Source organism: Lissotriton vulgaris, chromosome 3_1, assembly GCF_964263255.1.
Source record: "Lissotriton vulgaris chromosome 3_1, aLisVul1.2, whole genome shotgun sequence".
Taxonomy (NCBI): Eukaryota; Metazoa; Chordata; class Amphibia; order Caudata; family Salamandridae; genus Lissotriton; species Lissotriton vulgaris.
Window position 1 is genome coordinate 1,418,067,039 of NC_141689.1, and position 25,819 is coordinate 1,418,092,857.

At 42.1% G+C, this 25,819-nt stretch overlaps 1 protein-coding gene across 8 annotated transcripts in view; it reads left to right on the forward strand.

The window, feature by feature from the left end:
- PTPN13 (protein tyrosine phosphatase non-receptor type 13) overlaps positions 1-25,819 on the forward strand; it is a 981,974-nt gene that overhangs the window by 269,078 nt on the left and 687,077 nt on the right. For all 8 annotated transcript variants that reach the window (XM_086961883.1, XM_086961888.1, XM_086961886.1 and 5 more), the window contains exon 3: positions 6,719-6,888. In XM_086961883.1, the coding sequence (XP_086818009.1) occupies positions 6,719-6,888 (170 nt within the window). The remainder of the gene's footprint in view (positions 1-6,718; positions 6,889-25,819) is intronic.

Sequence of the window (25,819 nt, forward strand, 5' to 3'; positions counted from 1 at the left end):
ATAAAAAATAAAATACATTTATTTATATTTGTTTTTGTCAATGTCGAGTTTGTATGCCACATTGTTAATAAATAATTAAGGCAGTTGAGCCAATTGCTGCTCGAATCAGGGCGTTATCGGTGGGATTAGCCACTGTGAGGTCACAGGACACCATTGAAGCTGCACACACATGCGTAGAACTTAAAGCCGTAAAGCAGAGCACAGGACTAGGTGAGAAAGTTCCAGTTGGTGCTTGCAGGGGTATCCTCGAGGGGTTAGTGAATGGATTGTGTGATGTCACACATCAGTCAATACCCCTGTTTTGTTCACTTTCCACTGCACCTTCTCATGGGTAAATTCACTTGAGCATGGACTACTGTTATTCTGCTACCAAATGTATCTTCTACATAGATCCTTTTATTGTCTATTGTCCAACCAGGTTTTGGATACTGTATCTATATTTTGCTTGATATACATTGAATGTTTTGTTATGTACCCTATTGCCATGTAGCTATGTTAGGAAGTTTATACTATCATTGACCAGCATTGACTTGTATTAATGTAACTTTGACACCTACCCTGTAAAGCGCTCTGATACCTGCAAGGGTCTGGTTCACGCTATATAAAACTTTCAAATCATACTACTTCCTGCGACTTCTTCTGATCACAGCTTATAACAGAACTTTCAAGATCGAATGTTTTTACCACCGGATCAGTTTTATAGTAGGGGTTTAAACTATTTTCGTGCACTTGTCAAAAGACTTTGGGATTGATTTAGAGTCGGATGGTAATGGAAAATCCTCCGAGATCTGGAGGAAATGCTACATTCAGGAGAGACTCCAAAGGCTAAATTCCTATCGTCATACTTGACCTCATGCTGTAATTGTAATGCCATTTATATAGTGCTTACTATCCATGACGAGGCGTTGAAGTGCGTGGAATCTCATCAAAATGTATAATTTATATCACCAAAAATTAGGAGATCTTCTGCTCTCATCCAGCTTTGACTCTGCCTCAAGGTCTCAGTTGATTGTGGCGCTCTGTGAAATGTCCATGATGTGATATTTCCGATTTGAGAACTTATTAGCGCTGTAAAAGTATGAGTATTTAAGCATCCCTCTCCTTCTCTTGTGCATACTTCTGATTTGGCTCTGTGCTGAATTGGATTTGGTGTTCTACAGCTAATGAGTGACATTGACACATGCTCTTCTGCTTCTTTTGTGCGTCCTTTGTTTCCCCTAAATAGTTTAATGTCTCTACCAGATCATCAGTATTTTTTGAAGATGTTGTGAAACTTGGTTTCCTTTAATACTTTTTTCTCACCGAGTTTAAGGAGTTTTTGGATATAATTTCTAAGGTGCAACAGGAGATGTTTAATGCCGAAATCTCTTTAAAATCAGTTGACATAATTGGCTTTATTCCCTACTTCTTCTGATAGATAAATAGCAGATTTAGCCTGATTCTCAAATCCCACATCTGTGGTTCTAGATGCACTGTTGCTTGATGATGTCTTTATCGCTTACTGCATCTTTAAAGATCCAGCTTTTTGTTCCGCGGTCCTGTCATACTCTATTCTAGAATCATTGTCCTAAAAATGCAGAAATTGTAGCCAAATTCTACTGTTTCATGGATTGACCATTAAAACAATTCTAAGTGTGTTGAGGAGACTTTTGAAAAAACTTTCACATGTAGGTGTGCTTTTTGGCATCACAGAATGACTTTTATTACTTACTGATTAATTTTTTAATGCGTTTCTTATAAGAATGTTTTATGGCCTCTTTTCAGGAGATCTAAAATGTGAACATATTGGCGCTTTTATTGAATGATAATAATTACAATGCCGCAAATACTTGGTTTCCTGGGTGTGAGCTGAAAGTTGTGATGGAGATTCTCAAGATAAAAGGTTTACATTTTTGGGGCAATATTTATCATTTTTTCATAGTACAAAACAAAACAAACAGCCCATAGAAATGGGTAACATTGCAGTGTGTACAATACTGAAGTGCATAGTAGAGGCCACTGGCGACAGTGGATATGGTACAATAATATTGTTGAATCTTGCTCTGGGGGTGGGATGGTCAAATGGCAAAGAAACCAGGGCAGTCTGGGGCAGTCCATGTCGACGCTGCGTTTCGGTGCTTTGTAAAGATGAGACACCTTCAGGACGGTTTTTATCTCTCTAGTCTTTAAGGACTGGTCTGAGATTTACATACAGACGAGGAATATGAAATTTCTAACCACAGGTGGATGTTAAATAGACTCTCACCAACTGCAAGCCACGGCGCAAAATGATCAAGCAGACGTACATATTCCTCGTCTGTATGTAAATCTCAGACCAGTCCTTAAAGACTAGAGAGATAAAAACCGTCCTGAAGAAGGTGTCTCATCTTTACAAAGCACCGAAACGCTGCGTCGACTTTTGTTTTTTTATGTATTTTGTATATATATGTGTATGAAACTGTTGTGTCATGTACTGACTCCAGAGTAATGCCTTGGTCTGTTATTTTTAATAAAAAAAACTGATTTTTTTAACTTTCCATCTTTTTTTACTATACTGTATTTTCACAGATTTTCCGCTGACGTTGTATGTACTTCCTGTATACTTACAGTGAGAGAAGTTTAAAGTACTTTTGGGTTAATTGTGAGTCGACTACTGCCTCCTACAGTATTACCGCAGCAGACGGTATTAAGACTTATAAGATATACTTTGTTGCCTAGGGACCTTATTCCTTTTTAATCTGGGCCTATCACTTTCGCCAAGGTTCCAGCAATACCCTTTTGCTGTTTTTGCCATTTAGCAGATTCTAAATGCTTGTGGTATTGTATAAGTGTCTGGTGGCCGTGACAAGACTCCGAATGTGTGAAAGCATTTGAAATCAATTTTGCCATAGTATTCGGGCCTACAATTTAAAGTCATTCTTCTGGTTTTCACTTTACAACAATAATTATGGAGATGCAGCTGCTTATTCAGCTGTTGTGTTCATGCTCTTCCAAGACATTCACTCTCTTTGCTCCACGATCACATCTGCAAGCTTGCAAAATCTGCTTCTTTCCAACTTTACTTAATACGAATGCTCATTCCATCATCACATTCAAAGGTCTTCGGATTGCTGGCCCAGGCCGTAGTACTTCCACATGTCGATGATGGAAACACACTACTCAAGGGCCTTTTCAAATCTGCCTTTACACCACTGAAGGTATCCTCCGCGCCCAGCCTGGTCTTTAAGGCCAAGTCGTTGGACCACATTGTCCCTTCTCTCATTTCTCTTCAGTATTTCCCCACTGAAGTCTGCATCCCCGTTAGATTAGCATGTTTTGCTTTTAAGACTCCATTTCTGTCCTAACCACTTTATCCTGGTGAGACGTTAATCATCTCTTGTGGATCGCATAAAATGAGAAGCAAGTCCATACTGTGTCTGAGCGCAACCACATTAACGAAAACGAGGAGTGAACCGAGTATTCCCCTTTACGGCACCAAATATTGAGAACAATATCTTAGAAAATATTTTACTTTTACACTCAATTCTAGCCTTCCAAGTGGTGTTCAAACTCACTTTATTCAGATTTTTTGGTCTGTGTGAGACACCTTTCCCCAACCCTACTATTTTCAAGTTCTAATTCCTAAAGTTGCTATTTCGAATGATCCACCACCACCTGTGAGACCGAATGGAAAGAATTGACTTTCTTTAACCTGCTTCACAGCGATGGTGCCACCCTTAGAACACGAATAGATAGCTGGACACACAGTCCGCCTCTGATCAAACCGAGTATGGATTTCAAGACCAACATTAAATCAACTGATCCTTTCAAGATTGTTAATACCTCTTCGAATGTGAGTGAGAGCTAAATAAATAAATTATTAAGCGGTAGTCCCTTAAGCACGTCTCTACCTGTGTTCCAATTTTCAAACTTTTGTTTTTCAACAAAGGTGGGGATTTGAGTGAGAGCTAAATAAATAAATGATTCATGCACACTGATTGAGGTTTTGCCAACAGCAGCTTTAGACAACAATGTTGCACGGAAAGCATGATGGTTTATAGACCAGGACATCTGTGCTCATGCTGGGTGAAATACTATATATATCTAGATGTGTTTTTTCTTGTCTGGATGGGAAATGGTTTATTAGTCTAACAAAGTAAGTTACCAGGCTGTGCATGTTGTACCTGTCCTGTTAAACAATTCAGTGTTTGCATTGGTTATGTCCCTTGTGGAATACACCTTTCTGGTGTCAAGTGTTGAGATGACAGCCAGATGATTTGCATAAATAGTCTTGAGAACGTGCTCCTGAAATGGGAGGCATCAAAGTAGTGTAAACCTGAATATGATGTAACTCAATAACCCTCATTGGTCGCAGTACCAATCCGCCTGCTCCTGGAGTAAATTGATCAAGTGAATCCAGTTTCAATACCATGATATCATTAGGAAACATACTATGCCCTGTGTTGGGAATTAACCCCTTCCATGCTGATGATGGCCCCCGTGCTGATGACGGCTGGGGGCCGTCATGATTCCGCCCACTCTCTAAATCGCCCACACAGGCGCAGAATCGCGGCCACGCCCAAGGGGTTAAGAAGCAGACTATGCCCTGTGTTGGGAATTAGGAAACAGACTATGCCCTGTGTTGGGAATCATCTTTTTGCCAAACCCAATCTCTAGTGGAGAAGATTTGAAATGTCAGAATCATTTTTGGGTGTTTGAATCGTAGGTCAGTGTAGTTTAGAACGTGCCTCTTTATACCTATGTATCCTTTCCAAAATATATCAACATCTGCAAAAAGTGCATTTCTGCCTTTTGATGTATGTACATTTCACAAACAGTCTTCATTATGAACTAAATTTGGCTCAAAACTGGGATGTTAGAATCATTTAGGTCTTAAAAGGACTCATAACTAGTGTTACTGAAATCAAAATGCAATTCAGGATCAAGTAATGCTTAGGGATGAACTAAATTATGTCTCATCGCGGAAAGGTTACTTATTTAGAAACATTCTGCTTAATCATTAAGTTATTTTGGCATTTCGTCACACGTTGATTATTGGATCCCAAATCTATATAAAAACTATGGTTCTAACTAGAAGAGCTTTTGTGTTCTAGCCATCAGCCTTTAAACTGCTTGGGAATTACAGCTATTACGAGTCCCCTCTCTAAATAAGGGATGCTTTGAGATCACTGCCTATAAAGTAACTGCTGCATTGAGCACAGTGTTTGGGATGGCCCTGTTAATTTGCATTAATAGTGAAACAAAGCATTGCAGTGAAGAAGAAGGAACCGTTCTTTCCATCCAGCTTGAATCACGATTAAGAACGGAAGTTTCTTTCCAGTTGCAGGCAACAGGTTCTCGACCAGTCTTATCAACCTGCAATGTTTACACCAGTTTGGAAAAATTTGAGTGCAGTAACACATGGCTGAATGGTGGCCTGTTAACATTTGCAAAGTGTGAGGTTCAAAGTTATTCCCTTTTAGCAATATTTTATAATTTATCATCTGTTGCAGAGAGAATGAAATGTATTTTGTTAAAATTGGCAACTTACTCAGCAGTTGGTAGTTTACGTGACAAGTGGGACACATCTATATAATTGTTGTACATTTATATACCACAGCTTATCATCGGTGAGGGTATCGAGGCTCTGCCTATGGGCATGGGGAGATTAAGTGATTTGCCCAGAATTACAGGATGTTGAGCCGTCACTGAGACTCCAACCCGGATCCCCACCCCCTGTGTAGGCAGCTCTCTCTATAATTTATGTAGAAAACTTATCTCCCACAGAATCAGGTAGTTGCAGCGGTTCTGCTTAACCGCTTGACCGAGGCGCAAATTCCGCCGAGGTGTTGGTGGAATAATGAGTGGGCGGGGTTCAGACGGCCCCAGGCCGTACTCCACACACGCCCACCGTGACGTCGGACGGCCAGGGGCCATCCGACGCATGGAAGGGGTTAATAGAAGGAAAGTGAAAGACTGTACTGGCTTCCGTTGAACAATCAATGACACTAGAGAGCCATGCTGGTCATGTGAACTACAGTTAATAGCTTTTGCCCAAAATCAATTTACCAGACTCCAAGCTTGATGTGCCAGACAGATGCATTCTAATGTCCCCAGCAAGCAAACTGCTGTTGACAAGCAGATATAAAATAGAATTTGGGGGACGGAATGCCAAAGTTGTGGGGTGCAGAGCATAGATCTCTGTTGCCAGTGTCCTGAAAAAATGGACCTTATTCATCAGCCATGTTTTAAATGTTTCAGTATGAATGCGTTGAGGTGTGTTTCCCAAAAGGCTTGAGTACCCCGAAGTTGCAGTTTGCAAGCATATGGTACCAAATATTAAAGTTAAAAAAGAGGAATATAGCCCTATCTGGCCCATAATCTATGATATCAAATTGTATTATTTCAGACCATCTACTTTCCACTTTGCAATTCGAGAATTGCTTCCTGGTTTCTGCGGTTCAAGTAGTTTTTGGAAGATTCTGTAATATAATTACTTTCTTGCTACATCCCTCATTTGAGCCACTAAGATACCATTATATGACAGTCGGAGCAGCATTATTTCAAAGCTTATCGATGGTTCTGCCACTGAGGTGACAGAGCATCTTTAGATGAATGAAGAAACCATCAGTTAAACAAAATATCTCACACATTCCATGCCACAGAATCAATTATTTTAATGTTGTGTTCTTTCTTTCAGTTCTCAACTGGAACGATGTGTATTGATTTCTTTCCCTGTTTTCTCTTTGCCTTCCAACAGCTGACCCTGCAGGCCTTGGTTTTATCATTTCTCCTTGGTCTCTGTTGCTGCTCCCTTCTGGAAGTGTGTCGTTTACAGATGAAAATGTTTCCCAGCAGGACTTGCGGGCCTTCACAGCACCAGAGGTGTTGCAGAACCAAGCGTTGTCATCACTTTCGGACGTTGAAAAGGTACCTCATTTTGTAATGATAATTCACACTAATTTTGTATATGTTTGGCCAGTGCTCGGATTCCAGTTGTTTGTGTCATTGGGGACTATTTGCCCTTTTATCAAAATAGTGATGCAAATGCTCAAGGTCATGCTTTTGGACTACTCAAACTATCACCTGGTTGCCTATGAGCCAAAAGCAATGATTTCATTATTTGTGCAGTTACGATAGAGAACAACCACAGGCAAGGCACACTAACACTGTAGGGGTTTGGTCCAAACAGCTACATATTGTCATCTTTGCGTCAGATATCTAGTGAACTCGGAAGTGTTTCCAAAGTTGGTGATGTTTGGTTTATACTAGCAAGAGGATATAGCTTCTCAGATGATTCATTGTCGGGAGAGAGTGTTACTCTTTTTTGATGGGTCTCAACCAGTCTTGTGGGTGAACTAAATATGTCTTCTAGGTATAAGGCCGAAGCAGTAGGAATGGTATAGTCTAATGGTAAAGTGTATGGATTTGCATCAGCCTAATTAATCTTTTGTTTACGAAATTGAAATTCTCATGTGGCGAGAAATAGCAAGGGTTTCTGGGATTTAAAGGAAAGTATTGGGCTTGTTGGAGGGTTGAAACTAGGAGGAAAACACAGGGTTGCTTGATTCTGTGGTTTTCTCTTATGGCAACAACATATCAAGTGATTCATGCCTCACTCTCCCCTGTATTGGTGCCAGTCCAGATAGCATCTGACCAGGGGCGGTTTCTCCATTAGGGCTTTGGGGCTGCGCCCCTCTGAAAAATCCTACACATTACATAAAAAAATATAGAATTGATTTATTTAGCAATTCGATCGTATCTCTAAATAAATTGAGGTATTTAAGTCTGGGTTGTCTGTTTCAGTCTGCCTGCCCCGCTCTGATGCATGAGATGGAAGACAGGTCGTAAATCAACGTTCTTAATATGAGGCATGACACAGGGCTTTCTGTTGCCATTGGGGTCTCTGGTTGTATGCACACTGTAGGCCAGTGATCCAATAAGCGTCACGGTTTCGGGCGTAGGAGTATTCATCCCTGCATGATTTCAGATGTCTGTCATTCAAAGACGTAGATCCCACCATTTCCTCATACATGAGAGTGGATGAAAGCACTTCTGATCCGGTGCCTTGTTCTCGGTAATGGTAAGTGTTTGCAAGCTAATGCTGTGTTCTGTATATTGTGCAGAGACCCCTCATCACTCTAACCTTCCCCACTGTGACACCCCAGGCCCTCGCTGCACATTTAGAAATGGAGCTGCGGCATTTGCTCCCTTGTGAAATGGATCTAAATAAGGAGCAGGGTTCGCTCTTGTTTCCTTGCGGAATGGATCCAAATATCGTAGTCTGGCCCAAAGTGAGAGATATGTGCTTACTGTGCAACATGTGCTTACAGTGGCCACTTCACTGATGTATGGCATTAAAACTGGCCGGTGGGCACAGGTCACTGCAAGTGCACATGACAGTTTGTCCGGGTGTCTTAGGACGGCCAAACTCACATGCGCACTTAGCTATCTCCATTCTGTTGCATGGAGAGCAGCAGGGTCAGGCTCCCAGTCCTTTGATGGAGCGTAAAACCAGCCCACTCAGCCCAATCCCAGCACTTCTCTCATGCCGGGTAATACCAGCATGAGAGCAGTGTCTAGATTGGCACAGGGGAGCCTGGGAGCCTGTGCATCGGCAGCTGAAGAGCACCGAGGCGGTGAGACCGTTGATAAAGTCTGCCTATATATTTTAACTTCTAGTATTCACACCCAAAATGAAACATAATTGGATCATTTGTCATTCATTCACTATAGTGCAGACACTATAAAAGTTCTAGTCAGTGGGGTTCAGCAAGACATTCAGCCTTAAAATGATAATGAATGTGTTGCCGTATTTCAAAGCTGGATAGAGCTTCTTGTCCCGGAACCAGAGAGGTTGTCTGAGACAATAAAACACCCTTGAAGCAGTAACAATAGAGGGATTTTTTCAAAACAACTGACTTTTGGATCCCAAGTCCTGAGCTTTTGGATAAACAGTGTGTCAGCATGTATGACTAAACCCACTTATTGTAGTCTTAAATGCCCTGCTTGTTGCCCTGCAATGCTTCTAAGGGGTGCACCCCTGTCAATTCTGCGTGGATTTCTCATATGCTGGTTGTTTAACGGTACCTCCTGGATTTGTGCCTCTGTCGTTTCTCGGTGTACCACAGATATGTAGCATTGTCTGTGGTGGACTCGACCCATCCACATCCTATGCACACTGACACCCTCATCTTTATGAGACTGACCACTCCACAAATGGTAGTTGTGCATGGATGCTTCTAGTATTAATTTCAGCAGCCTCATGCTTAAACCCAGCAGTCCTCACTGTGCTATGTTTGAAGCACATCTTTCTACCTCATGCATTTCCCTCATCACCTGCGGGATAGGCTAAGCTACATTCAACACCCTTTCAGGTATGCACCCAGAAAGGGCATTTAGAACCTTATGCAAATTGGAGCACTTCGTCCTTTTTTATCGGATATGAAGCCATGCTTAAGTGCTACGCTGCAGCACAATATGCAAGTATTTTGTACTTGTACGATGGCCACCGCCCTGACTCTCCATTGGGCACACCCATGCTTCCACTACGGCGTGTCTTCTACACTAGTTAATCGTCACAAAAACTGGCGCTTTTTTCATTGCTGCAGATTCCGTCTACTCCTGCAGCACAAAATGGAAATCCTCATTAAGGATCTGTTATTCATTGGAGTAGGCAGCACATGTGGTGCATCTAAGTACCAGTTTGGTGCACAACAAGTTTTAAAATTTGCCTGAGTGCTTGTAAGTAAAAGTAATATTTCAGCATAAACTCATGTGAAATGTCCATTAAAGGGCATTTGAGGGAGGAGACGGGAGATCTTTAAAATGCCGAATTGCCATTTCCTATGCCTTAAAGATAAAAAGGGACTGATGAGCATGGCTCTACTTTGCCCCCTCTTCTGCCTGATTATCCCCAGGACTTCTCCACACATTCTAAATCCTAGTCACCTCAGCAGCACAAAGGAAATGTCCATTTTCTCCTGCTACCCTCTCAAATCATACAGAAGGCCTCTCTACTTAAACCTCTTCCCACTACACACAAAATACCGGTATTTCATCTGGCGCGTTGCCTCATCACCCGTTCGTTTTACCTGTAGGACTCCAATTTCTCCAACTCTTCAATGGAAGAGCGGAAAAAGCTGGAAGCCATTTTGGAGGTAGACTTCAACAATGAACTACTTTCTCTGTACTTTTGCCATGAATTTGTGAAACATGTGTACGGAAAGAATGCAAAAACGATGAATGTGACGACGGAAAAGTAGAGAGAAAAGAAACAGGAAAATGGAAAAGTAGAATACAATGCCAGTGGCTCTTCATTAAAGGAATTGAGACGTTATCCTGTATAGTCATGTGGTTTTGCACCTAGCCTCAAGGAATCAGACACCTGCTTCCTATCCCCCACCATTCTGCAAACCCTGTAAAACATGTTTTTTTTTAAAATAGTATAATAAAATAAATCTTAAAGTAAAGGAGGTAGACCAGGATAATCCAAAAGTCACTAAAATGTATTTTTTTTAAACTTGTGAAAAACTGGCAGCCACTCAATTAAAGATGGTCCATAGCAGCCTTTACTTTAATGTCCCGGATCACCACTTCAGTACATTTCTACACACGCCAACCAATCGGCACATCGATGATGTCATTGCATGGAACTCAACATGCTTATCGCACGATTGGCATTCTTCGGTTGGTGAGCTGGGGGCAGAGACAACGGAGCCATTGACAGCGAATTTGCAGATTAAACGCGCACTGTCAATTACAATCTGTTTCGCTTGCAGTCCACACAAGTCCAACAACCCCAGGACATACTACATTAAAAGGCAAGCGATGGGATCTTTCGCAGCTGCCTCAGCGGCATTGTATACTGTACAGAATATTACACCACAGTCAGGCGTATTTATTTCCAGCGAAACTCAAGGCAAGCTGAGCTAAGGCTCCATTTTGGGTGCTTAGGTCACTGTTTCTTGTCAATGACCGGCTTATTGGTTATCATCTGTAGCAGAAAGTCCGAGTGACAGGTAGCTCTGTTTATTTTTCCACCGTGATTGGGCATTGTTCACCGGTTGCTCAATTGCCATATCGAGCAGTCCCCCCGCCCCCCCCCCCCCCCCCCCCCCGATCCCCTCCACTGCCCCCTTCCTCCATTTCGCCCTCTCGAGATCGAAAGCTGGTGGCAACTTGCCATCCCTGGATGAGCTGCGCGCCAGAAAGGGTCAGCCTGCGAGCCCTGTGCGCACAGAGCCGGGGGCAGTGAAACTGATTTGATCCACGTTCTGATTGGAACTGGCAGAGCTTTTGTGCGCGTCTGAATGCGCCATGTGCGCCGGCCTGAACAGCACTGGCTGGAATAAAGGTCGAGTTGCCATGTGGTCTATTTTTGTCCTTTAGCTGCCTCGGTCCTAAAAGCTTTTAGTATACGAATGTTTACATCTTTGAGGTTCGCCTGGCTCAAGTCATACAACCTGCTAATGTAAATGTAGAGAGCTTTTTGCCATTGGTTCGAGTGTTCCTTGATCGACACTTGGGCAGTGAAATATCCTCTCTTTCAGAGAGCAATATCTTTTGTCATCGAAGTGGAATTCTGAGGCGCAGTCACGTTTTCGCGGCATAGGTAGCCTACCTGCATAATTCAAGTACTATATCCATATTGTGTACTTAAATACAGCTGCCAATGTGCCTGCAGTATCTGTTTCTCTTTTTATTGCTAATGTTGTGTATTTCCTGCCGGCTTCTCACTTGTACGTGTTCGGTACTCGTTTTCACCAGGTTGATAGAGAAGCTTTTATTTTAGACTCAAACATGTTTAGAAGACACCTCTTTTTATGTATAAACCTGGGAATTCAATAAACCTTTTTAATGACCAACAGATGTTCAATTAGCACTCAAAAAATAAAGACTTCATGATGGCCAAGAAGAAAGTCCGAAAAAGCAGTTTTTGTAGACTTTCTATGTCACTTTGGCTGGAGGCCTTGGCACCAATTTGCTTAGAAGACACCTTTCCCATAAGAATTAATTTTAGTTTGCAATTATAGGCAAATCAAATCAGATGATGGTCATCTTTTTTGATTTCTTCACTTGTAGGCAAATTGATATGCTTGTTGGTAGTTACCTGAGTGATGCGGTAACATTATCAGTGCAGAATCCTTTAACTTTTAAGTGGCCAGTATGTGCCCAGTGTACTCTGACAAAACTGGAATGCCACAGTGGTCTCTTGGAGGAAATAGCTGCGATTTCTGCGAAATGAGAGGAACAACAGTACAAATTAAACGTTAAAATAATAACATCTTTAAAGAGTGGTAAGGTTTAAGACTGAAGACATTATTGGCAATAGGTTATAAAGAAAAAACATTATAGCCACAATTTACTTGCAGAAAAAAATAATATAGTACATGTGACGAAAAAGTAGAACAGTAAGCTTTTGAATACATGGACATCAATAATGTAATATTGCAGTACAGGAAGTTGGAGGAGAGAGGGTGCAAAAATAGAAAATACTTTGGTGCAACTTGAAGCAAGACTCTGATGAAGCATGGCACCTATCATATAAAAGATTGGTCTCATAAGCCTTTCGGTGGCTGTGCCACAGCCCTGCCAGTGAGTGTTGGGCATTAAGTCCATTTGGGGAAATACAGATGGTAAATAAGCGGGCGACTAACGACTTTTCAAAGTGGTGGGTCGTAGCTTTTCATAAATCAAAAACACATTTGTTTGAGCATCAAAAAACTCAATGTGGCTTCTTTTTGTTTTAATTGTATGTTTTAATTTTTTAAAAAGTAACTAATAAAACATCTCCGAAATGCGACTGCTGTTCCCAAATGAGACCAGGCCTTGACCTCCTCACTCAAGCAGAGCCTAAAAGTATGGACCCTGCAGGCTGGAAAAGTGCGAGGCAAGGCGAATGCTGTCTTCTTTTACACTTGAGCCCAGTGCAGCTACTTGGACCGTGCACAACGAGAAAGAGCCTGTTACACATGACCAATGACCGTGTGCTTTAAATAAAGCCACACAGTGATTGGCCACGTTCTGCAATGCTCTCTCTCCCCCCCCCCCCTCTGCACTGACTTGGGAGTGCGGGGACATTCCATGACTGTGAACCAAGTCATGCTTTGCTGTCATGCTGTTTTATAAAAGTAACAGCATAAGAGCAGCAGCAGGATTGGCTGGGGCAGCAAAACAGCCCTCCAGAGTAGACTGGGGACTGCAGTGAGCATTCCTCAACTTCTCTTATACAAGGCAGGTTTGATAGGCTTGAAATACGAACGTCAGGTTGGCCTCAGTAAGAGACCTGTCCAGCCTGACATGCGCACATGACACAGGACTAACAGCCTGATTCATCATAGACCCGTTTTGCGAGTCTATAATAGCGATTCATAAGGAATTGCTATTACAGACTCGCAAAACGGGATTCATGTAGGAATCGCAAAAAGATATGCGATTCCTACACAATCCTTATTTGCGATTAGCAAATTGCTAATCGCAAATAAGGAATAACTCCCCATTCATTCCTATGGGCCAAAAGGCCCATAGGAATGAATGGGGAGTATTCCTTATTTGCGATTAGCAATTAGCTAATCGCAAATAAGATAGCGATTTAAAGGGTGCCAGGGGTGTCCAACGGACACCCTGTGGCACCCCTTAAATGCAAATTGAAACAGGTGTTGCGCACACACATGTCCAAAGGACATGTGTGTGTGCAACATGCAACTTAGAAAAATGCTTTTAAAAGCATTTTTCTGAGTTTTCGCTATTTACCACGAGGTTTGACCTCGCGGTAAATAGCGGGCCGAAATTGCGAATTCGCAATTTTTAAATGGATGATGAATTGCATTTAAGGAATTTCAAATAGAGATTCCTTAAATGTAATTCCTCGCAAAATAGCGAAATCGCTATTACCGATTTTTGCATTTGGGATGATGAATCCCAAATGCAAAAATCGCACTCGCAAAGGGCCAGATTCTCAGAATCTGGCCCTTTGCGAGCGCATATCAGCTTGATGAATCAGGCTGTTATTCCCTTATTCACCCTGCAATCTGCCAATCATTAGGATTGGTTCCGCCCCAACAACCAGTACGATTCTGTGCCTCGAACTGGGATGCGCAATACTTTTAAATTAATTATGCAATGACATGGCTCTTTGCAGCTCGAGCTCAGCAGGAGGCCAATGCTCCAGTGCTCTCATGGAGGAACCTCTACTGTAAATAAGTTTGCAACCTCACACTTGCATCCGCTAAATAGTAATAAGGCTCTATTCTCAACGTAAGTTTCTACGGGCCAGATCTACAAAGAGTAGGAATAATGATTTCCAAGTAGCGATTTTATCTGAATCGCTTTTTGGAAATTGCTATTCCTTATATATGAAACTTTTTGTTTTATACTTGCTATTCCTAGTGGGTCGCAACCCGGCCTACCTCACAAATATTAATTTGGTAGGTTGCAGTTTACAACCCATTAAGAATGCCTACACGGATGGTAGCTTGCTGAGGTCAGCAGACTATGTCTTTGATTGCCTTTGATTACAGGTTGTTTTTTTATGTTGTAATGTTACAGGATGCATTTCAACAACAACAAAATGAAACGTTTTGTTTTCATTTTTTTAATAGCAGGCAGTGGTCTGTTGGACAACTGCCTGTTCTTAAAAATGCTTTACCAACATTCACAAAGGGAAGGGGTCATTTGGAGACCCTTTCCAGTTTGTGAAAGCATAACCACCAACTTTAAGCTGGTGGTAAACTTTCAAGGTTTTGCGACCACATATCGGTCGCAAAACCTTGATACATAATATTATAAAGAGACGCCATAAAAGAGCCCCTTCCAAATATTGATTTCTACACCCAAACTGCGTTTCTGGATGATCACAGTATGGATGTTTGTACATCATGAAAAGCGCTTTTGCCACTGCGAACAACCCGAATTTGCAATTTGTGCCGTTTGAGATGGCAAAACTGCTTCATACATGTGGCCCATAGTCTCTTTCCTTGCATGGTCCCCATGTGAATACCAGAAGTCCATTGCTACCAAAACCATAGCCCTTATTAGAATGACACCTATCTAAAAGAGTGGTGCCTAGGGCCTTCAGCAAATGATAGCTCCAAAATCCTCCAAGACCTAGATCAAGCAACGCTATGTTAACAGTGTAATGGCTTCATTCAACTGAACAGAACTCCAATATTTGTCACTGTACATAGAGCATAGTTTTATACACTTACCTTTGCTAACCTGCAAAGTTTATGTGTTGGAATTTGAAAGAGTTGCCTGCATAGTTCGAGAGCATACGCGCCTGCCTTGAATTCGCCATTGCAAGTTCTGTAGGTGTTGCTTTAGCACATACAACAGTTGTGTATAAGGTACCTGAAAATTGACCCACAACATGCCACAAAACGTAAAAGCTCTTCATAAAGAACGCTCCTCTAATCAAACCACACGGCGATCACCGCATGAGCGAGAGACCTTACGTCGAAGTGGACGCAAGTTGGTGAATCCAATTTCGTTGCTAACATCAGAATACCTCTGGTTACCTGTATTTTGATATCTTGCCAGGCATACCTCGCATTATTTACTTCACAAGTTAAATACAAAAGTAACTTGGTTTATGAGCTTCCTCAGGGCCATGTTTGGGCCTGAATGTTCTCTGTGATTCTGTTATTACCTTAGTTTGCCAGCCTCAGCCTTTAGGCATTTTTGCTTGATTCATGCCGAAACCCCAGATTTGATGTGAGTGGAATAGTCACGGAAAGGAGGCAATGTTGGCTAATGGCTACGGTTGCCACTGTACAACAAGGGCACGGAGTGCTTATCCAGGCTTCTGCATGTAACCAAACTCGTACAATCTGGGGCTTATCCTTTTATTTCTCCATTCCATTTTTCTTTTTCCACCAGAATCAGATCTTAAGAAGAGTCTAAATAGTACCGAAAACACTTTTAGGTAAGGGTCCTGGAAAAAGTAGTCACAATACAATTGAGTAGACAATTGCTGGATAAAATGTTACTGTAAGATTTATGATCACGTTTTTACCCCATGTGGCACATTAAAATTGTTTATTTAGGGTTAATGGGAGCTATTAATGGTGCAGTGCAAAGGTCAGGCATCGCTTTTACAGAGGCGTCACCTGTCAGCAGCATTTGATGTTATAGATTGCACAATGTTGCTAGTAAACTTGCATAAAGAGATGAGTCTCTGGGTTTTTCCCTCATTCTTTTTGTTAGAGCATTCTAAGTCTGCCTGAACTCTGCACACTATTCCACTTGGGGTGCGCCACAAAAGTCATCCCACCTCTTTAACATATATCTGAGGCTTCTAGACACCGACGCTCATATCCCAGATGTGTGATTTTTGACGATGCGCTGCTATTTGTTTATTAAAACTTCTCGGGTCTATGATCGGAACACTCGGTAATTAATTTGCTTAACAAAATTAAATAAGTGTAAAGGCCCAAGGTTTTTCTTAGGAGCCTGCCACAAGTGCCGAGGAAGGCCAGAACTGCAGAATAACCAGGTTTTATAGTTTTCAAAGTGGCTCATGCCATCTTCCACTATCCGACACTTCCTGCCTATCTCACTTTTGTTCTTTGTGTCTCTCTTTTTCTCTATTTATCTTCTCGCTTTCTCCCTTTTCTGCCTTTCTCCCGCTCCCTTCAAAAGTCGAGTAGTGAAGAATAAGTCAGTTCCCCAAAAATGAGTGTCGGCCACCTGCACCCAGTAGCATCATTTGAGCAGTACGTACTTTGAAGCGCTAACGGATCATTACCGTGTGATAGAAGCATGGATGGATAACGAGTGGTTGTCTTTTAATGGGTACAAATCATGATGACTTGTCTCCCAGAACTTTTAGATTACCTAACAATGGTTGGGGTGCATACACTCACCATTCAGAGGGTGCACAGCCTGGGAGTAATCTTGGGCAAGCATCAAACATTTGAAGAAGTTTATAAAGTTGGCAGCTATTGAACCTATTTTCTTAGGTTCTTGTTAAGTTCACAGACTTCATTTGGAAATTAATCTGTTTGCATTTAGTTTGGGGGCAAATTGGTTCTAGGGTTGCTTGCTGTAATATACTGCATTGTGGCATAACCTAAAGACTCCTGGTGCAATTACAGATAATTTGACAGTGGCAGTTGGTGACTTATGAAAATGGTTGGGGGTAAAACCCATTTCTGACTTTCAGTGAGTGCCAGAGAAGCAAGTGAGCCAGGCAGTCACAAGGTCCCAGGTGCCCCCTAACCCTCAAGAAACATTTGAAAAATAGAGGGCAGCATGTTACTGGGTTACATTATTTCATCTGCTGTAAGTTCGAAAGAATCAATGAGCTTTCAATCCAAAACACATAGTTAATGTCGACTCTAAAAATAAAAAACAGATTGTCGTATGTTTGGTTTGGTCGGCCCTCTTAGGCCGACCAAACCGGTCATGCGCACTCTCCATGGAGGCCTGTGCGGTTAGCGTCCCAGCCAATCACAACGCTGCCATTGCCACGTTGTGATTGGCTTAGGGGAGGGGAGGAAGGCTGCCTGCGTCTTGTTCCTGTGGAGGCAGGAAAGCAGGAGTCGGAGCTAGGAAAACGTGGATCCCGGAAAGGTGCATTTTTAAATTATTATTTAACTCCCCCCCCACGCGCCCCCCCTCCCCTGTTCGACCCCTCGCCCTTATCCCCCCAAGACCACTCGCCCTCACCCTCCCTCACCCTATCTGCGCCCATCCCCCATCCGAGAGCCACGCCAGCTGCGACTGCATTTTGGGTGGAATGGTGGAGTGGTGCTGGCACAATTTTCAGAGTGAGAGTACTCCCATTGATGTTATATCACTGAAATCAAAGGGGTTGTGAAAACTCCAAACGTAATCAAAAGAACAAGTGTAGCAAATGTGCCACGCTCATTCAGGAGGAGAATGGTGAGGGTGTGGTATGTAGCCGTTGTTTATTGGGAGCACTGGTGAGGTAGCGGACTGTCATTAACAGACAGCACATTTCCCGCTGAAATGGCCCCTGACTTTGGCTAGTCATGCAGTTTTATTGGTAAAACTATAGAGCGCAAAAAAGATAATGCATAAAAACCTGGTTTCAGCAAATATTTAGGATTTGCACATTGCCCAGTAGTGTCTCGATTTGATTAGATCCTATTAACATCTTCATTTCAATCACTCTTCAGAAGTACAAAAAACGGTGGTTTATGTGCTTTCCTAATTGCTGCTTTAATTTCAAACTTGTGTATAGTTCGTTTACCAATATTTAAATGTTTTTGTGTGCCAGAAAAAAGCTGACTTCCTGCATCCTATTGTTTCATTTCCTATACTCCAGCAGGATTGTCACCTAGATCACTTTTACAAAATTTACAGTCAGAGAAACAAAAGTACACTCCAGTTTCCAAAGAGGCAGCAATTTATCAGAAGATGTGGTAGCCTTACCTTTGACTTTGTCGTTTAACGTGCAGCAAATGTGTAAAGATACATTTTAAAGGCATCTTTTTATTTAAACTGAGTTTTATATAGTGCGAATTTGACCCGAAGTTATCAGGTATTAGAGCGCTTTACATAGCACCAGTTGAGTTACATGAGGACACTTTCATTTTTGTTATGCACGGGGAGATTACGAGATTTGCCCAGAATCCAAGGATGTTCAGGGTCGTTGCCGAGACTCGAACCCAGTTCCCAGATTCAAGGTTGGCCGCCCTAGCCGTTAGGCCAACTCCTCTCCTCTTTATTGCTCATTCACCTTCTGAACTCCAACATGATTATATCTGGGGGTGCCACAGCACCCAGGTGCCTAGGTAGTGAATATAAACAAGACTTCTCACAGTCTGACCTTCTCCACTTGATCACATTGTGTAGTTCTTAGGCAAATTAGTCCATGACACTGTGACTCAGTTTCCTTTGTTGCCATAATTGTGATCCTATACTTAACGCCATATTAACCCCTTGGGCGCGGCCGCGATTCTGCGCCTGTGCGGCACATTCCGATCGCGGGTGCGGTCATGACGGCCGGGAGCCGTCATCAGCACATGAGCACTGTGTTCCATGATGGCTCCCAGCCGTCATCAGCATGGAAGGGGTTAATAAATAGAACGTTACTTTTCACTCACAATAAGTTGAACTCTGCAAGGTCTGAGTGAAAATGTCAAGGGCCTGATTTTCAAATCTATCAGGTGTGTATGTTCGATGTACAAATGCAAGAGTTTGTTCTGCAGTCATTAAAGGTCTTACAAACCATGAAGATTTTCATGTGAGAACATCTACTCAAATGGACTTGAAGCAGGTGAGAGGTGGTAGTTTGAGGACTGGGATGCCCTTTAAGTTTCTGCATACTCCAAAACTTAAAAGGTTAAGGTTATTCACCAACTCTTCTCTAAATCCACCCTGGAAAAGGAGATCAATTTATTCCTGACTAGGGCAGGAGAAAAACTTTTACCAGGGGTAAGGAACTTCACCCCATTGTGTAAAAAAAACAAAAACGAATGTGGGATTAAGGGGAAGGAATTTCTTATTTGGAGGGATACATTTTCCCCCAGAAGAAGAAAGGATAATTTTGTGAACATTTTATTTTGAAATCAGTAAAATTGAACAATAGTTTAGCAAAACATGAAGCCTTGCTATCTGTGACTCCTAACAATATGACCTGGGTAGCACTAGCAATTTCCCACCCCTGGTGAGTACAAAGACAAGAGAGTTAGAAGGTACACAGTGGCCAAGCCGCTGGGTAAGGGGGAATGTTTCAACGGGCTGTGTAGGTTTACTGAGATTTAAGATCCACTTGGCTGAGGGTATCAAGAAAGGGCTTAAATTAGATAATGGTGAAAGTCCTGGGGTTGAAGAAGGGGTCTCCTCAGAGGGGAGTATCCCCAGGGTATCCAGTCAGGGGATGTTTACACTGAGACAAGATTTGCTTTAAGAGACGAGTATTTAGATCCTTTCTGAAGCAGATCATGGATCAAGCGTAGAGCATCTGGACTATGAAGGATTTCCAAATCCTTGGGACATAGCATGGAAAGACTTGGTGACTAGTCTTTAAAAAAGAAAATACCTCATTCATAGGGCCACTCGATCATCAATGAGGTTGAGCCTAGATGTGCCAGAGACAACTGGCACGTGACAATCAGGTTCTATCACCATGCTTTGCCGCGTGTGAGTGGGCGAGGGCTCATCATTCTTCGAAGGTAAATCACTGACACTATGGGGGAGGATTTATTAAGTTTTCATGTGACACAACATAGCAATAAAAGTTGCTGCACTGGGAGAGAACAACTACATATACTGAGATATAGGGCTGTTCTCTCTCCCTGTGCTGGCATGCTTTAGGCCGCCTTGCATCAATGCACATAACCTTGAACCATAGTGCAAAAGTGTGTGCATAATGTCAAGCATAGTTTTAGTACTGAACGGGTACGTTTCCAATACCAAATACTATGTTAAGACATGTTTTAACGCTTTTTCTGCTTTGTTTGTGGGCTGAAAGGTGCAGAATACATGCAATGTTGGACATGTTTAGCAAACAACAGAAACGTTTTTTCAAACTGTAAATCTGACTTTAGGAGGCATTCATTTTGGATGAAAAGTCCTGTCTACCTTTTTGTTTTTGTTTTTAAGAAGTTGGGAATTTATGTAAAAAGCTCGTCTTTGGATGCATGGGACCGCCCATGCACCATTCAAGGAACAAAAGCTTAACACTGTGAAGCATAAAGCGCTAATTTGCATAACTTTAGGGATACTTTCAAATGTAAATCAGGATTTGCATTGGCAATTAAATCCCTAAACAATTCTCTGTACCAGCTTGTGCCATTTTTAAGACACAAACCAAGGAATAGCGTATTAGTAAATCTACCTCCAGATGCGGTTAATTTCATGTCAGAGAGTAACGAATGTTCCTTAAGAAGGGACTCTTTGTTTCCTACTTCCCTTAGTAAAGGTTCATGCTTCAATCCTTCCCTTTCTATGAAGTTTTCATGGCATATGTGTATTCCTATTTTGTACTTTCGGTGCTGTCCCTCTTCTCTTCTTTATTTTTTAACCTGTATTTTGAGAAGCAGCCTAGACTGTAGAGGGATCACAGGGCGATAAGGTGGCCAACTGCGAAGTTGAAACCTGGGATCAGGGGAGAAAGAGGACTTGGGATGCAAAAAACAGATCTTAGGCTGCTTAAGAAATTTTAGCAGGTTTGGCTCTCTGTAAATCTCTGAGATGCCACTGACGCTGATTTGAATGGTGAAGGTGCTGACTATTATTCTATGAGCAATGTTCTCAAATGCTGCAGAGGGTTTGAGCAGTGGTCGAAGTCATTGGTGAACAGAAAGGCATTGCCAACTATTTAGATGGTGCCCATCTCTTTTAATTTAGTCTGAATCTGGACTGGTAGCCCTACAAGAGAGCTTTCTTGATCATTTGGTAGAGTTGAGTAGCGGACATAAGTAGCATTGGCTTTCTTTAGGAGGTCCTTCCAGAAAGCTAGGTGCATAACCTAGGTTACTGAGCATAAGTTGATTAGTGAAGGATTTCAATTTATTGCTTTACATTTTTCTATGAATTGTCTACCAAATGCAGCCCCTGGACCCGTGCAGTAGAACCAAGGCATCCACAAAGAATCTGTGGAGCATGGGAGCTATCCCTCCAGAGTGCTGTACAGGAGAGAGAATCCGAAAAGCAGGGTGAGATCCGTGGGCTAGAACGTTGGTACCTCAGCCGCCTCTGCAGGTTGAGTTGGACCCATATATGCTCCCAGAGGATCGCCCGCACGATCCACACTTGTGCCTCACTTATTATGCCCAATTACATATTCAGCCCTTCTGCCAGCACTTTTGCCATGTTTTTACTGCCCCCTTTAATTGAGTAAATGGAACAGCAGTTCTCATTCTTGCCATGTTTGGGTTTCTCCGCAGCGTTGATATTAAAGAAATGATCAGGGTATTGAATTAATCTAAAACCTTCATATAGTCTTCCACCAACCATAACATGGTGAGATAACTTTTTTAATAGTCAACCTCATCGTTGTAGTTTTCCCAAAAATGTAGTGCCACGTTTTGGGATTGGTTAAAAAATGAGTTGAGTTCATTAAATGAGAAAAAGCGAGACACACCTATAGAAATGATAAGTAACTAGTGTTAAGGAAACGAGCCAAAGGCAGAAGAAACCATGTTGTCTGCTGACAATGGTTCAGTATGACTTTTTTTTGCCTCTTTGCCAGTCGCATCCTAAAATGACCCTAACAGGAAAAATGCTACAGACACTCGAGCAATCTGCCCAAATCCTTTCCCTCAGAATTCTCCAATTGCACGTCTGTCGCAACAATTTAGAGAGTAAACACATGTTGTGGCTAGCTTTAGGACGTCAGTCGAGTGTTTATGTCGCTAGTGGTATGAAGAAGTGGAAACACTAAAACCACAGTCATGCCATATACTGAAAGTTTCTAAACAATTGCAGTGGCACAATGAACCGCAGGTGACCATAAACGTGAGCCATCGTTCATCACATGCTTCTTTATTTATAACCAGCACAATTTCTCAAACAAAATGTAAATGACAACATTGCCAAGAAATGTTGCATATTTCGTTTTTTTGACAACATGACATGCCTCTGTCCTTTGACTCAACAGAGCTGAAGTCAAGAACCAAAGACGCATTGTGAATTATGCCGCCAATGCAGGTTGATTGGAAGGAATTTTACCCGCTTTACTTCCTGATATGCTTTAATTTATTTATGGTCTTCTCAATTAAATAAAAAAAATATATATAACTTCTGCTGACCCACCACGTCTGTCGCCGATTTCCGGAAATTAGCAGGATGAGGTGATGAAGAATTCCGCCACATAATTTCTTCTTCAATAGATTTATTGAAAAACAACCACGACTTCCCCAGCCCTGATCTTACCTTCTCCTGTCCAAGTGCCTTCATTTTGTCACGTGCCAATTACATTAATTAAATTTGCTTCATAAGAATTTCTCCCAGTGACGCATTTATGCCCACTGACTAATTTCCCCTCTCATCTTGATGTAATTTGGCACGCTTTGCTTTTCAAAATATTATAATGGAAAGTGGGCTAAAAAATTTGAGGTCCTGACATGCTATATACTTGTTAAAAATATTAAGTAAAATAAACAACCCTTTAATGTGAGGGGCTCAACCTGTTTCCATTCTGCACAATGTGCATCCATGGCATAATCTGTAAATGCACATTACAGCAGTGATTATGTTGATAACGTACATTAAAAGATGGCCACCATTTTGAATGTAGGAATTCACGTGATTGGGCAGGCAAGTATTGATGCTGATCAGCTCCTAAGGACCTAAAATATTGGAATCTAAGAAATGTATACAGTCTTCAAACTTTACTCATATTCTCACCTGTATTGTATTTTTTGAGAACTTGAACTACTCTCATTTAAGACTTTATTAGGTTTCCATTTGAAAAGAGTAAGCAACCTTCAAAGTTTTAATAGGCCTGGTTTTAAAGTACTCCTGCTGTACATTATAAGGGTATGCATTTCACAGAGGAGTTCTGCGACATTCTAGAGGAAGGAGGTCAAAGGCGGAGTTCCTTTATAAGGTAATGGGACTCTGAGGTGACTTGTAATATCTTTTAAATGTACGGCAGAAGATATGTTATTTCTTATAATACATGCTCACACCATCACACTTCCTGTTAATCTCTTAAATCCTTAGCGCCTTCCTCTTTCCTGTTCATTGCAGGCAAAAAGATTAAAAGCTGAATTTTTCCTGAGAAATTAAACACCAAAAAGTGGTTAGTCATTTTGGCAAAAAGATCTTAGAACATGTTTAATTTAAGTTGGTTTAAAAAATGCTCTGGCTCACGCTGTGTACTATCATGCAGATATTCTACTTTTCCATCAATGATCTACAATGTGGAAATGTACGGAAGAAGGTATGTTATTCCTTATAATGCATGCTCACACCATCACCCTTCCCATAAACTTCTTGAATCCTTAATTTTTGGCTTGTTCCTTTTCATTGCAGGCAAGAATAATAAAAACAGAATCTTTCCTAAAAAAAAATGAAACACACCCAAAAACAGTTAGGATTTTATTTCGAACCATTTTAATGCAAGTCAGGTTTAAAAAAATGCTTTGGCATATGTGTAGAATCGTACAGAGATTCTATTTTTCCGTATTGATCTATAATGTGAAAGAAAACTAAACATGTTGTGATAAATATCTCCTTTCTGCTCATCACATTTTAGATGAGTATGTCAGAAGAAGGAAAAAAAAGTTTCTATTTTCCTTGTTTAAACTGCTGTGGTAAATATGCTCCAAACTTGCCTTTCACCCTGGCCGCTGGCAACAGCCATTCAACTGTAATAGCTTATTAAGGCTGAGCAGCTACATCAATAGTCAACTGGAGCTGTCACAAGCCACCTATAATAAGGAAATTACATACAGGTATTTATACAGGCATTGCAGGCTGCCATGTTTTATATAAATACATGTTCAGTGCAAGCTGCTGCGGTGGCAGCATACGATGGGGCACACGTTTCTCCAGTGTTGTCTGTAGATATGCTATGAATTAATAACAAGGTCTAGAACCCTCAGCCGAGAGCTGTTGGAAGAAGTGGGAAGCATTGGCGAGAAAAATGTTTGGAAGCCCCATTCTCCAAGTAGAGTAGCGACAGAGAAAATAATATTTGGACCCTTAACTTCTATGTGAGTGTTTTTAACATTTACATTTTATGCTGAAGTCTCAAACTCCACCATTAAAACTCCGATTACCACTGTGAAGGGCAATTTATGCAATGACACAAGTCACCGTTGTTGCACTGTTGGGGTTTATAACATATATCCTGTAAAATGCATGTTCTCCCGCTTGAAACATCTTTACTGAATAACAAATATTTACTGTTAGCCAAATGAATGGTATTCACTTTATTGACCTTTGAAGAATGAATGGGCTTTCAGTGGCTGTATGGGTGAGTGATTGGTTGTCTGACCAAGGACGTCATTGGGGGCCAACTTTCCCTCCTGTTACCTCCAATAAGTCCCACACAGCAGGATTGCTGAGAGGTTGTCGAAGGCCATGCCCCTTTCTCCACCACTCTGCAAACACACCTCCTGGGGCACTTCTAGTACAGGGCCAAAGTACCCTTGGCTAGTGAGGGTCCTTAGGGTCAACTACCCTTCCTGTTACCTCCAGTGATTCCCACACAATGGGTTTCCTGAGAGGTCATCAGAAGCCTCTCCCCCTTCTCCACTACACTGCAAACATTCCTCCTGATGCACTACTGGTTATGGGAAGAAGGCCCTCAAGAGGCAAGGGAATGTCATATCCTTACCAGCAGTGAACCAAGAGGAAAATTTGCAGAGTAGCGGAGAAAGAGGTATGGTCTCCGACCACCTCTCAGCAATCCATCCAGCTGTGTGGGACTTACTGGAGGTAACATAAGGTCTTGTTGGCCCCTAAGGACCCTTAGCAGCCAAGGGTCCCCCAACCAGCAGTGCACCAGGAGGCGCGATTGCAGATTGGTACAGAAAGGGGGCGGGGAGTCCAGTGATGTGCCGGTAGCATTTTCCTTTTGTTCCCAGGGCCTATATGGCCCTGGGGACCCTATCCCCGGGACCCGGCATTTGTTATGGCCCCACTTCCCTGGGTCGATTTTGGTCCCTGGAACCTCATCCCCCAGTGCCAGCCTTTTATTTTTTTAATTTAGAGAACTAGGGAGAGGGGCCGTGTCCCCCTCCTGGTTCAATTTTGACCCTGAGGACCGCATCTCCTAGGGCCTGGCCACAATGCTGGGTGCCCTGGTCCATCCCATAGCACCCAGTTTTTTCATGCTGAAGACTGGGGGGATTCTCAAGGCCCCCCATGGTACTGCCAGCTCTTCTCCTCTTGTGGGAGCTGGCATTCCTTTTGGGCAGAGGGAGTTGTTAACATG